The sequence below is a fragment of the Anas acuta genome, chromosome Z (assembly GCF_963932015.1).
Source record: "Anas acuta chromosome Z, bAnaAcu1.1, whole genome shotgun sequence".
NCBI lineage: Eukaryota > Metazoa > Chordata > Aves > Anseriformes > Anatidae > Anas > Anas acuta.
In genome coordinates, this window is record NC_089017.1 from 71,406,524 (window position 1) to 71,419,969 (window position 13,446).

The window sequence follows — 13,446 nt, forward strand, 5'->3', positions numbered from 1 at the left end:
AAGAAATCCTGAAGCATTTCAGGATATAACTTCACAGCAAATATTTATACCTTTACTCCTCTGCTGTACTTTAATGATTGATAGATTTGATAAGTAGTGCTTTCTTTGTAGTATGAGGTTAACTACTATGTCTAGATGAAAACAGAAGAAAAATGAGGCAATTTAAACTGGCTTATTTTTTCTTGAAATGCTGCTCTGTTTCCATCAGGACAGTTTCAGTATATGTGCAATTTTATGCCTCACTATGAAGTTATTGTCAAAGGCATTTTTATAAAGAAGAAATAATGTTATTAATAGGTTTTTAAGTAGGATGCATTTTTTAAACTGTACTCTGACACAAAGGTTATTTATTCAAATTAACATATGGATCTCTAGAATTATTGAGGAAATTGTTTGTAGAATGAAATTAAAAGGAAGGAAAATAGCCAAGGACCTAGGTGGTAAAATTAAGAACTGTTTCTTGTTATTCCAATGGAGAGAAGATGAGTCTTGGTAAGCTGCCTTTCCAGTTTAAGGGTTAATGGAAAGAAGGTTTAGGAAGAAATGAACACAATCAGAAGCTGATGGGAAAGGCAGTCGTGGTTCTTAAGGACAGTATGTCTCTAATTGGACTGTTCTGCAGCAAATTCAAATGTTCTTTGTTTTCAAAAGAATGGAATAACATTTTAATAGACCAAATCTAATAGAAAGTAGAGACACATTCCCTTGCTTGTGTTTAAACAGGATAGATTCACCTGCCTTTAGGTCTATCTTCCCTCTGTAAATTGACAATTTATTTTGTTTTACGGTTGTGAGTTAAAAATTTGGGAATGTAGATTAAGAATATGTGAGGAGACAGTTGCCTACCTACTGCCTTTTAGGGTTTAGGTTACACACTTTCAAAGAAAACTAAGAGGGTACAATAAATCATAGTTTGAACATTATGCTCTTTTTTTCTATTGTAAGGTTAGTACTATTCTAAATAACTCTAAGCGAAATTGTGGAGTAATGGTAATAAACCATTTTCAGACAGGAAAAAAAAGGCACAGAACTTCTTATGGAAAAAACAGTATTCCTGCTGCATTTTCATTAGTGAATGGCACATACTGATACATGTCAAGGAAGGAATAGAATAATATTTGTCTGTCCCTTAACGTCTGTGAGCGTGTCTGTGTATGTATATAAACGGATGTATATGCTCACACATGAATATTTATTTCTTAAAAATTTTCTTTGTTATAGTGTCTGAAGCTGAAATTTCTAGAGAGGCTTCTGACATGGAAATGAATAGAGAAAAGTATGTTGAAGAACTGAAGAAGGCATTGATACTTGGAGAAGAATCAGCTGGTAAATACAACTTTGCTATTTCAAGAGATGAAGAAAATGCAGTGTGTCACTTCTCCTATGAGAGAAATCTGAAAGATGGCTCTGTAAGTACAGTTAAATGCTTAAATTATTGTTAAACTATGAGAAGGATCTTCTTGGTACATTTCTGTATTTTATTAGGTTCTTTAAAGTCACATAGAAATCTGACACATTTCTGATTGAATAAATATGGTGAGCTTCTCTATGGGTCAAACTGGAAACAAGCATGTAGTTCCTGTCAAAGCCTATCAGCAGGACTATATCTGTGGTACTGCATCTTAAATGCTGTTGAATAAGATTATTACTTCTCAAACTTATTTAAGTTTTTGAGTGTGTGTGTGTAAGCAGGGTATGACTAGAATTTGACTTCAATTTAACATTAAACTGGTAAGTTCCATAAGCTGTAACTTTGTTTTTAATTCCTAACTCAGGAAGCAAGCTTCCCTATTCAAATTCTGACCTCCTTTGCTTGTTTCTTTCGCCTTTTTCCCTATACTAAATAGGAACAACAACAAAAAAAAAAGCTTAAGATTACTTTCAAATGTGAAAACATATTAAAAATAAGTTTTCTATTATTTTAAATATTTTGAAAGCTAATGCTAAAATGATTTCCTGCTTAAAACTACATCAAATCACAACTGGGAATGCAGTTTCAAGTTGGTTTCTTGGCTGCAGAGGAAAGGACTCTTAAAGCATGAAACAAAGTAGTATTGTCTGTATCTGTAGACACCATTAGCTGTTTCATGTTGTGGTTTGGTGCTGAAGCTTTTCTGGGGAAGAAGCTAATATAAGGAAATCCTGCTTGCACCTACTCTATTTTTCTCCAGAATTTAATCTTATGCTGTAACCAAGGTTTGTCACTGCTTCAGTTGTGCTGGGATGGCTGACTTAACCACATCAGTGAAAGAATTTGGGTTTAAGGAGCAATAGCAGTGCTCTGGGAAGATCAATGCAGTGATCAAGTTCAACCTCAGGGCACAGTTCTGGAATCAGTTTCACCAGCACTGTTATAGGGAAGAAAACTGTGGGCAGAGAATGGAATCAAGGTTGCAGATAGAGAAGAGTAGGAATGATTTAGGCCATGTCTGTCTTTCCGTTGAAAAAAAAAAAAAAATCAGCATAGAATTATTCCTGGAAGCAAAGTGTCTAAGGATTATCCTAACTATTTTGTTTACTGCTTCAGACCAATGAGGCATGCCTTACACTTCCTTTGGTTAATTTTGTCTGGTATCAGCTTTTAAGAAACTAAGAGACTGACTTGTAACAAACAAAAAAAAATGTTATCTGGGATGCTTGCATTGAAGTGTTTGTAGAAATGCCTTTTTCTCAAACTTCGAAATTGATGAAGAATTCAGTATGGGAATTAACTTTTTCTCACTATTTTCAGGCTTGTATTTTACTGTAAATTGAGGGCCATTCATACTACCTAATCTGTAGCTACTCACTTAAGTGCCTCAGAAGCCAACATCAGAGCCTTCACTTTGCTTTTCCAAGTGGAGAAAGAGAGATTAAGTTGAGTGAAGTTAGGCTTCTTAAAAGGGTGCTTCGTTGTAAGCTCATACAGTTTAGGAAAACTTCAAGCACAATTTGGCTCCTGAGTAAAGTGCCAAAAATTAGGTGATAGAAGTATTTCAATCTATATTATCGCTTTTTCTGTGTATTTACCCAAGGCCTTATAGGCTCTATACCACTTTCTTGACACTTCTTGTGCACACACAGGGCTGAGTACTGTTCACAAAGGGTCTAGGCTCAAGTACTATATTGCAACAGTATTACAAGGTTAGGACCAAATTTTACTTAGAAAATAAGAGCAGTAATTTTAACAATCCTGTTTTTCTTCTCTGTGTCACACATAATATATTCTAAATACCAGACAGATGAAATACATACTATATTTTATTAAGGGAAAATATCTTCATATATGTGGGCCCACCAAATACGTTTCCATCAATTAAGGCTTATGAGAAACTTAATTCATATGAAAACATCTTTATGTCAATTTGGGAAAATAATAATCTGGCCAAAGTAATTGAAAATACAGTGTCCTGATAGCTATGTGTGCATTTAGGTTTGGTTGTCAAAAGAATGGTTTTGGAAAAAATGTCATTTCTTGGGTGAGAACACACCTTTTTTTCCCACTGCACGGAACTAATGCCTACAAATGAAAATGCCAAAACCTTTGTGAGAATTATAAATATTTTTAATGTGTATAATAGAATGTTTCAAATATTTTGTGGAGTCTCTGGGAAAATTCATGCAGTATGTCTCTTGACAGCATATTACGAAATGATCTTGCTGGGCCCTATGCATCCAGAGGGCAGAAATTCAGTTAAATGTACATTTACTGGAGAGGACACCTAGAGAGGCTGATCTGCAACTTAAACACTGAATTTTAGTCGTGTTTATTCCTCACCATTTTTCTAAAGGGTGTCTTTTCTGGCAGGTTTCACAAATTAAATCTTCCCCAGTCTTGTGAACTTCTTTACTTATTTTTCAGGGGGTGGAGTGTGGAGGGAAGGGGAAGGGTGTGATGGAGCTATTGGTTGAAAAGTACTGTGTTTCCTTTGTTAGCTGTACTACTTGCAGTCATGCAGAAAGATTTGTTAGTCTTTGTGCTTTTACTAAAAAATGTGGACATAAAAGAAAAGGAAGCAATAATTTCAGATTTTGACAGTAGTGCACATCATACTTCTCTTAAACTCCTGACTTCTCCTCTCTTATCCCATTCTATTATCAATCCCCATTGTGAGAAAAGTCCACTCAATTATCAGGAATAATTAGAAAATTACTCTTCTTAAGTCACTATAGTTTTTATCCTTTGATATATAACAAAGGGAGAGATTACAGAAAAGTATGTGTGAAGATGTTGTTGATTAGGTGTTTGAATACTGGACGTTTTGCTTATTCTTAAATAAGATGGTTAACACATTTCAGCTTAAGAAAAAAACTTCTGAAAGCCCTTGATGTACTTTGTGGGCTATGAAATGGGCATCAGATCATGCAGCTACCTATTGCAAATATTTTCACCCAATTGCTACACAGATGCATGAATTGATTTCATGCATTTGGGAAATCCATTTGCCTTTTATTATGGGTATATGGATACTTCTACACACAAACTTGTTTATTTTGATTGCTTTTCACGAATAGTGTCCTGGTCTTTTTTATAGAAGTTGGGATAGACACAACATGTAAGTAAATACTGGCCAAGGGGTTTGTGAGGTATAGATCCATGATGTGTATACCCCAAGTGGAATGGGCATGTTACAAGCACCTTAAAGAATACACTGTTGTAAGTTTTGCTACTTGTAAGACACATTGCTTCTTACTCTGAATCCTTGTTAAGAAAATTTACGTTTATTGTTAGATACCACAGTTCAAATGAATAATCTCAAATAACTTTCCTGATGCATTTATAGTTTGCAGTAGTTAATAACAGTATGGTGTTGGCTAATTTTTAATTCACAGAGAGAGTGTCTGAGAAGGCAGAAAAATAGCAATAAACTACAGCTAATTATTTTTGTTTTAACATACTGCATCAATATGGGAGAAGCATATTGCTACAACTCTGTACACTATCTTGGTGTATCTGTTCATCCCTGTTTTTGCAAATATCCGCACATCTGAAATGCATCCTGTATATGATTAGCATGCTTCTTATATATATAGACTAGGAACTTAGTAAAACATACCTGATTTGTCACTTAAAAAAAAAAAGTTTTCATGTGGTAGGTGGTAAATTTTTAATGGTTTACAGGTTCCATTAGAACTTAGTGCTTAAAATTTTAAGCCTAGAAAAGCAGTGACCAATACTTTTAATCACTGACTGATGGTGAAGTAAAGTTTTGTTAACAGTGCCATTTGATTTTTCTCTTGATGAGCCATATTTTTCAGTTTCGGAGTTAACAGATGGGAAATTTTATATAAATATATTATAATGGAACTTAGTGAATTTGTAAATCTGCAATAATCTGTTTTCAATGCTCTGCTCTTCTGATTTCTTTTTTTTTTTTTTTTTTTTTGCTTGTTTAGTTCTGTTTTGTTTCTTAAGTGTGCTTGCAGGAATGTTTTCCAGTCTTCTAGTGGGTAATATCTGTTAGTGTCTTTGTACTAATGACTGGTAATAGTCACTCGAGAATGCTAAAATGTACTAGATACTGAAATTTATTTCCTATAGCTGTACTAAACATGTATTCTGAAATCATTATTACCACTTCTGGTTTCAGCTTGCTGAAGGTGTACTTCCCTAAAATTTTAGTGCCAAAAGTGTATTGGGTGGTCCGGAGGAGTGCAAATAAGAATAATGGAGTGATGTTAAGCAAAGGAAAATGTAGGCATATTATTAGGAAATATTTTCTAATGTTGAAATTTGTTTAACTGTTGAAGCCTTTGCCAGAGGAAGTGGTAGCAGCCCCATTGCATCAGTCACTTAAAACTGGACAAAGGAATGGAAAATGCGTTGTAATGCGCTTTAACTATGCTGCATTGGCAGTACAATATATTAGATGACTTAATGGGTGTTCTTCATTCCTAAAACCTGTGAATCCCTGCTTGCCTGCCCAGACTACTGTACACGTGAGCTCCATCAGTCTGTGATGCCATGAATACTTTCACTAAGGAAGTAATATGCATGTCATAGCCCCCCAGCACACTCACGCATGCACAAACACTCATGCACAAAGTTTGAAGAGCAATTGGGTGGAGGATGTGGTTTCTGCAAGTTGCCTCATGAAAACAGATTTATCATCCCCCTTCAGGTGCCATAGGTTGTTTGTTCAAAGCTTGTTGTGCCTTTTGTTGTCTAGATGGAATGTTTGACAGTGGTAAGACTGACAGATGATTCTCCACTATAACAATAAATGTTGGTATTTTAAACATCTCACTGAGGTAAAGTTACAAGCAAGCCCTTGAGGATCGGTTTGGTTTTTCTTTTCTAGCTGATAGGGAAGAATAATTATCCTTTATTTGCTTGTGGAAGTAAATAGGTGCAGTGATAAAAACATGTCTGTGGTTCCTAAAAATTACTTCCTTCTTTTTTGTACTGGATCATTAAGGCTGGAATTACACTTGTTAGCCAGAGCCCTTTAATGAAGGACAAGGAGAGGTGCAACAGCTTAAGGGGTGCAAGAAGGCAAGCTGCATCCGGATGTGAAATTCTTTTGCCAATGTGCTGCTTTTATCATCAACATAATTAAGTGTCAGTGGAGTCATTTACAGCATATGTGTAGCAGTCATTTAGAAGAAAACAATTTATAATCTATTTCACCTGTTGCCTAGTTGATAAACAGGTAGGTTCCTCCCAGGAACTGATGTCTGCTACCAAAACTGGATATTTAAAAGAAAACAGTCCATCACCGTTCTGGTTGGGTTGAAACTAAGCCTGTATCTCCAAATCCTTGTAGAGATGCTATATGTTCAGCATTATTTATATATCAATCATTTTAAAGATGTATGTAATGAGTGGAGCTACCTAGGTCATGATTGTTTGTTTGTTTGTTTTTGAATGGATGGAAAACTTCCCCAGGTAACAAAGAATTCATATCTGATTTAGAGGAAATGTCTATGTAATCTTTATTTTTTAGTGTCATAGTAGCATGGTATTTTAAAAGTATTAGAGTAAGAATCACAATTTAGTATAAAGGGATTTCATAAGGATTTTAGGACTTTCATGTTTAGCGTTTTGAAACAGTGGTTGAAAAAGATAGTTTTAGAAATACTTGTTCTAGCCACATCTTAGCCTGGTGTAGCCGAGCCTAAAATGTTGCACCTTTAAAAACCTCTGATTTGTTTTGTGATTTATCTTCCTTATGACAGGTGGCTTTGCCGTAGGGCATTCAACACTCTGCCCTTAGGAACTGTTTTTGGGGTGGTGAGGGCAAAGTAGACTGTTAAGAGTCACATTAAAATAACAATGGGTTTGGTATACAGTGGGACTTGTGTGTCAAGCCAGCTGCAGTGCAAAATGGGCCACACACACAGAGATCTCAGTAAGGGGCCATTGAGGCTCGGCCAGCTAAACTGCTGCCACCTAAACAAACACCATCACAGAGTTAGTGATTTAGCGCTTGATCTAAGTAGGTGACCACTTGGAAGTAAATCTTTCCAAGTACTTTAGCGAGTCACTCCACATATAATAAATAATGGAAATCCGGCAAGATTTTTCTGTACTGGCAATTAAATTGATTAAATAGCCTTTGATAAACAATTATTTGAGTGCTAGCAGTCTTCTTTCTTACAGTAATGTGACAAGCTCTTTTTTTTTTCTTGCCTTTTAAGTAAATTTGTAAACATGGAGGATGTGAGCTTAAGAAATTCCACCTTAGATACAGTGCTTTTAATAATTAGCTGATGGAAGAGATGCTGTTATTTGTCTGTTCAGTTTCCTGTGGCTGCTTTTCCATGGTCAGTTCCACGAGTTCATTATGAGTTTACTACAACTTAAAAATACTTAGAGCAGTTCCCATTAACGAAAATTTATCGCATACTGAATAAGGGAAGTAGAATTGGCAGAGCTCTTTATGCTGTCCAAACTGTCTTGGTTCAAGGTTTGAATAGTTACTTTGCTCCAAACCACCAAGGATATGTTGTTTGGATAACAAAGGTCACTGAGAGTTCAGATTGTTTCCCAGGCAATTCGACTAACTGCTCTATTAAAAAGGAAAGAGGAAAGCCATACAGAGAGACGGAATGATTAAAATGCAGCTCAGTGTAAAGGCAATGACTCTTCTGTATCATTTATATCTACGTCCTTGAGGATTTAATAGCATACACTTGAGTAAGTTTCTCGGAAGCTCAGCTCAAGAATAGCATGCTAATATACTGTACATAAAAACACAAGTGTATCTTTTATGTAATCTCAGACTTGAGTGCTATGTGATTTTTCCCATTTCACCTGATGTGTACCTTTAGGAACTCTTTAGATCTTGTAGGTACATTTTAAATACAGTGGGTCATTTTCTGTAGACTTGTGCTTAAAAATAAAAAGTAGAAAAGTAAAAGGATTGTTATTTTTCCCAACATTAATACACGTATAATATTTGACAAACATTCTGGAGAATTAGGCTGTTATATTTTCCTTGTTTTAACTGTGATTATAATCTTGGTTTTGGGAAGTGTTGGGGGGAAGTATGTTTAAAATAAAGTATCATATACCCTTAAAATGAGAGACTGTTGAAAAAGGAAGAATCAAAGGCTGCCACGAATGAATGCTCCTCCAATTTCTAGCTACGCATCATGATTTTTGGAATTCACTGGAAGTATCCTGTCAAACAAAAGTAGTAATTTAACTTTTTCAAGGCCTATTGTAAACAGCACTGAAAGGGGTATTTTCTTATTTCAGGAGTGCCATAAGGGTGTAAATATATTTTTAAAAAAGTTGTAATGTGTTCTTATAGTAGCAAAATAACAGATGTTGTTTTGATTATTAAAAAAAAAAATATGCAGTTGTCCTTTCTTCTTACTGATGTTATTGTGTTGTCTCCCATCCCCTCTCAGTTCCTTTAGATTTCCCATTTTGGAATACCTGCTGTGCATTTCAAGCCTCTGTGTAGACATCAAGGCTTACTTTTACTTGTACAGCTGAGTTGAAATGCTTTCATTTTAGGAGGAAAATCCTTAAATCATGGGGTATTGACAAGTCTCAGTTTCCTAAGAAAAATATGGAAGACAGTAGATGCTCTGGAAAAGAGATTACTGTGTGCCAGGTTTTAAAACTTTGCTACAATACTCTAGTCTCATATTTTCTGTAAGGATGAACAACAGCTGGACCCTGAAGAACAGCAAGAATCACACCTACATTTCTTTTTAAAAATGTTTTCACAGCTCCAGGGGAAGCATTCGTTCATCTTTCTAGTTGCAAAGACATAGGAAAAACATAAAGTTCAGGATAATAATGTGTTGTTAAATTTTTGATTCCCTGAAATAAAGCCTTTACCATTATGAAATAGTGAATTGATATGTTTTAATCCTCAAAGCGTTGACAAACTGTTTCCAGGTAATTTCTGCACACATATTAGCTCTTGTACAGTTAGTTACAGAAATATTCTTAAAACAAAAGAGCAAGTTGTCTTCAGGATGTACAATATTTAAAATAAAAAAGGACATTTGGAAATATCACTATATAATATGGTGCAGAAATGAAGAAGCTGCATACTTGCAGTGAGGGAGCTTTTATGTTTCCTGTTCTTTTCTTCCCTTATGTTGCTGTGAGGTCAAACACATGCATCTTTGCTTGTTTACTTACCTCATGAAATCTTGGTATATTAGTAATTTTGAAAGAAAAAAAAAGTTTGCTTTGAACAGTGAAAACAAATTCCTAATTTCATTGCCTGATACGCAAAACAAGGTCAGCTGTTTCCTGGTGGAATAGTACTAATCTAATTTTGATACATCACTGTAAACTGCCTTGTCTTAGTTTAGAATTTTACAGAATGTTAACTCCTGCATATTAGATGCCAGAGAGTCTGATGAGTAAGATTGTTTTTTATTAGCAAGGACAAAGTGTAAGGTTTTTAATTTGAGATTTAAACTTTGAAACATGAAATACATATAAAATTTCTGGTGAATCAAATTTTCCTTCAGAGTTGTTGTGAAAAGATAACGGGAAAGTACTTTGGAAAATTGGTTCTCTGTCAAATCTTTTGTGTATGCTTCTCTTATAGAAGGAAATACATTTTCCAGAGAGGTTACTGCTCTGTACAATTTCAAGAGTGAGTTCTAGTTCTTTGAATTCATGGGTGGTATAATTCTGTGGGGAAACTCTTCCATAAAAGAAGATTCACCTCAGTATCGTTTTTTTTTTTTTTTTTTTTTAAATCTCAGAGGTCTTACAAATAGTGTTTCACACTTTATCTAAGATTTTAGTTTGAATTGTTTTGTTTGTTGTAAAATGTAACTATAAAATACGATAGTTTGCTTTTTTGTGTGTTTTCAGAACACATATCCTTGTCATTCTGTAATTTTTGTATCACTGGAAAAGTTATTTTAAAATCCTTTTGAGGTATAAGTTTTTTTTTTATTGGTAAAAGGCCTAGTACATCTTAGTGCATGATTTCTGTTTATAGGTTATTAGTATGACAAATATTTAAGTATAACCAACCATGATATGTATGTAGTAGCTTAATCTGACAGGAAAGATGAGAGTAGTATCAATATAAACCCAGCGAGGAATAGATATGAGGTTTGGTGAAAAAAAACTCCAGATGAAAATAAACCTTAAGGATAAAATATTGATCCTTAATCAATAGATGAGGCTTGGCCTTTAATGAGGATTACAGCGAGGAATTTGTTCAATTTTTTCAAAACAGAGTTTATCAGACAAATCTCAGTCTTGTTGTTTTGGCTCACACTACGGGAAAAACAAACAAATTAAGAACAAACAAATTAATGCTGGGGAAAAGAAGTAGAAAGAAAATATCTAAATGAATTCATATTGTCTATACATTTGCATATGGTGTAAATGAACTTGGTGTTTTATGGAAGCCAGTGGAACCCCTAATGAATCTGTGCAACACGTTCACATAGCTTCCTAAAGCTGTCTTCGTGTGTCCCTGCTCTTCTTATTAGCTGAAAAAAGGAGTATACAGACTCTGAGTTCAAGTACTGACTTCCATAAGCAGAACTCCTTACAAAACTCCTATTTGTATGCTGCTCTGTTTTTAACAAGGTGGCTTTGGGAACTTGCTGCCACATCGCACAGGAGAGCATAACTATCAGAGAGCAGCAGGGCAAGCTGCTGTTCCAGAGGCAGACTGGGTGCTGAGGGTGACAGCAGGACAGGTGGGGACAGTCCTGCAGTACCCCAGGCCCACCACCAGCCTGTTTCAGACAGGAGTCCAGAGCACCAGAGGCATAGCCAGGAAGTCAAGTTGATGTTGAAACCAGTAGGTCACCTACAAAATGTAGTTTGAGAACAAGACGAATTAGACTAAGGGTGCTAGGTGTACTCTTACAGGATTTGCAAAACCTTTAAAGAACCCCAATATTAACAGGCTTGATGCCACTGGGAGCAAGCCCAGAATTTTTAGGAATGTAGGCTTGGTACTGTATTGTGGAAGCAACATATTCAGAAGCAACATTTAGAGCTAAAATTGCTTGATGTTTTCCCTTATAACGTCTGATTTCTTGTAACTTTTCTGAAAATTCTGCTTCTTTCCTGGATGTGGTTTTTGGAATCTTCTTGAAAAGAAACAAACAATTTTTGTGAAATAAATAACCCATTTTACCAAAGTTAAACTGATATATCTTAGAAGCTGTAGTAAGCTTGTGCTTTGAGGCAGAGGTGTGAAACCTGGTGGGTGTTGTTTGTTGTTTTTTTTGTTTGTTTGTTTCTTTGCTTGTTTTGTACCAATGATTTATCCCGTAGTTCATTAATCATGAAAAGTCATGTACATGTGGATACTTTTCTGAACTTTTCACACATTCTCTGTGCTGGTCTGATTTGACATAGTGATGTGCTGGTTTGCTGTTTTCATTAATATCTGATTCCATGTAATGAGTATGTAAATTTTGGGCTTTTATAAATTCTCAGAATTATGAGAACAAATTCATGTTGAGACCATAGCTGGAGCATGTGCTAATTTGCGGTAGCAGATCTTTGCCAGTGTTCCTCATTGCTGCACAGCTACTGAAAGATACAGTGTAAGAACAGTTGGCTATTATTGTTCATTCTGTCTGGATTATTGCAACATTTTATCATTTTCAATCTTGTAATGGGACTTAAACGTTTTTGGGGAAAAAAGTGATGGAAAAATATTTAGTGAGATACTAGTAGGAAAAGAAAAACTACATAATGTGCCCTCCACTCTCCAATAGTAACCTGTATTTTCCAGTTTGGGAATTGCTGTTATGACCTCTATTTGCAAATAGCATCCATCATGTTGAAATCAGATGTGTAAATCTCATCAGAGTTAGTATGCTAAGTACTATGTGGAATTAGTGGGGAGCTTCTTAGTCGAGAAGTGGTCCTCTTGCTTGCAAAGATGCTTTTCAGTATTTTTTTCTATCAGAAAAATTTCAGAATTTTTTTTCTATCAGAAATATTTTCATTTTAGTATTGCATATCTGTATTTTGTATATTTTCTTAATAGAAGCTGTTTATCAATGGTTTGCATAATCAGATACAAGCTATATTGTAGTTACATATATCTGTAGTGCATATATATAATCTAACTGTATGTGTAAACTGATAATTGTTAACTTCACTCTGAACGTATTTTCTTTTTTTTTTTTAAAATACTAGAAAATACTGAATGAGTCATGGTCTTTATTTTTGGGTGATGCTTAATGCATTTGCAGTTTAACTTGGGATAAAACTCAAAGTTAAGAAGTTTTATTGCAGAACTCTACCATCCTCCTGAAATTTTTAGCTTTTTGTAACGTTTCATACAAGTTCTCTGTGCACTTCGTTGGTTGCTATACAAGTCACAAGGCAATAGCAAATAGATTTTCATGACTTCAAACTGAACTCCCATTGCCTTGCGGCTATGTTTAGGACCTATTCAATTTTAATTAGAATGAAATTTCTTTGTTACTCTTGGTATAGCTAGTCCATCCAAGAACCGATAAATGGATAGATTTTGCTGTTTACTTGGAATAACACTCTTTCACTCTAGCCTAAATCTCCACTTGCCACTTTTCTGAACTGAATCACTCCCTGGGAAAAAAAAAAAAAAAGTTTATGAACATTTAAAGGAGCTTTTTACAGACTTACTAACTTGAGCTATTGATTGCCAGTTACAGCTCCAGTGAAAGTTCCAGTGTACCCAATACCTTCTGTGTCCAAGTCTGCAGAACTGTGGTGAACTTGGAAGTCTTTAAATAAATATCTGGAGAAAATTTGTGAGCTTATCTAAGCCTTTACAAGTATTACTTTATTATTAATAGTTTAAAATATTAAGCAGAAATCCTATTGAACATTCAGGCACATCTTGAGAATGTGTATTCCTTAAAATAATTCAGAGAGACAGCTGAATTCTTTTTAGGGGTTTTCGTGAATGACAGTTAAAAAATTGAAGTTACTATCGTTACTATCATCTTTTGCTTTTTATGGGCTTGCAAAGCAGTTAAAACAGTGAAATCTTGCTACCAGCCTGGAGAAACTGA

General features: G+C 35.0%; 1 protein-coding gene across 2 annotated transcripts in view; it reads left to right on the top strand.

Moving 5' to 3' along the window:
• Window positions 1–13,446, top strand: part of XRCC4 (X-ray repair cross complementing 4) — a 181,441-nt gene that overhangs the window by 21,536 nt on the left and 146,459 nt on the right. For both annotated transcript variants that reach the window (XM_068666206.1, XM_068666207.1), the window contains exon 3: window positions 1,222–1,409. In XM_068666206.1, coding sequence (XP_068522307.1) covers window positions 1,222–1,409 — 188 coding nt within the window. The remainder of the gene's footprint in view (window positions 1–1,221; window positions 1,410–13,446) is intronic.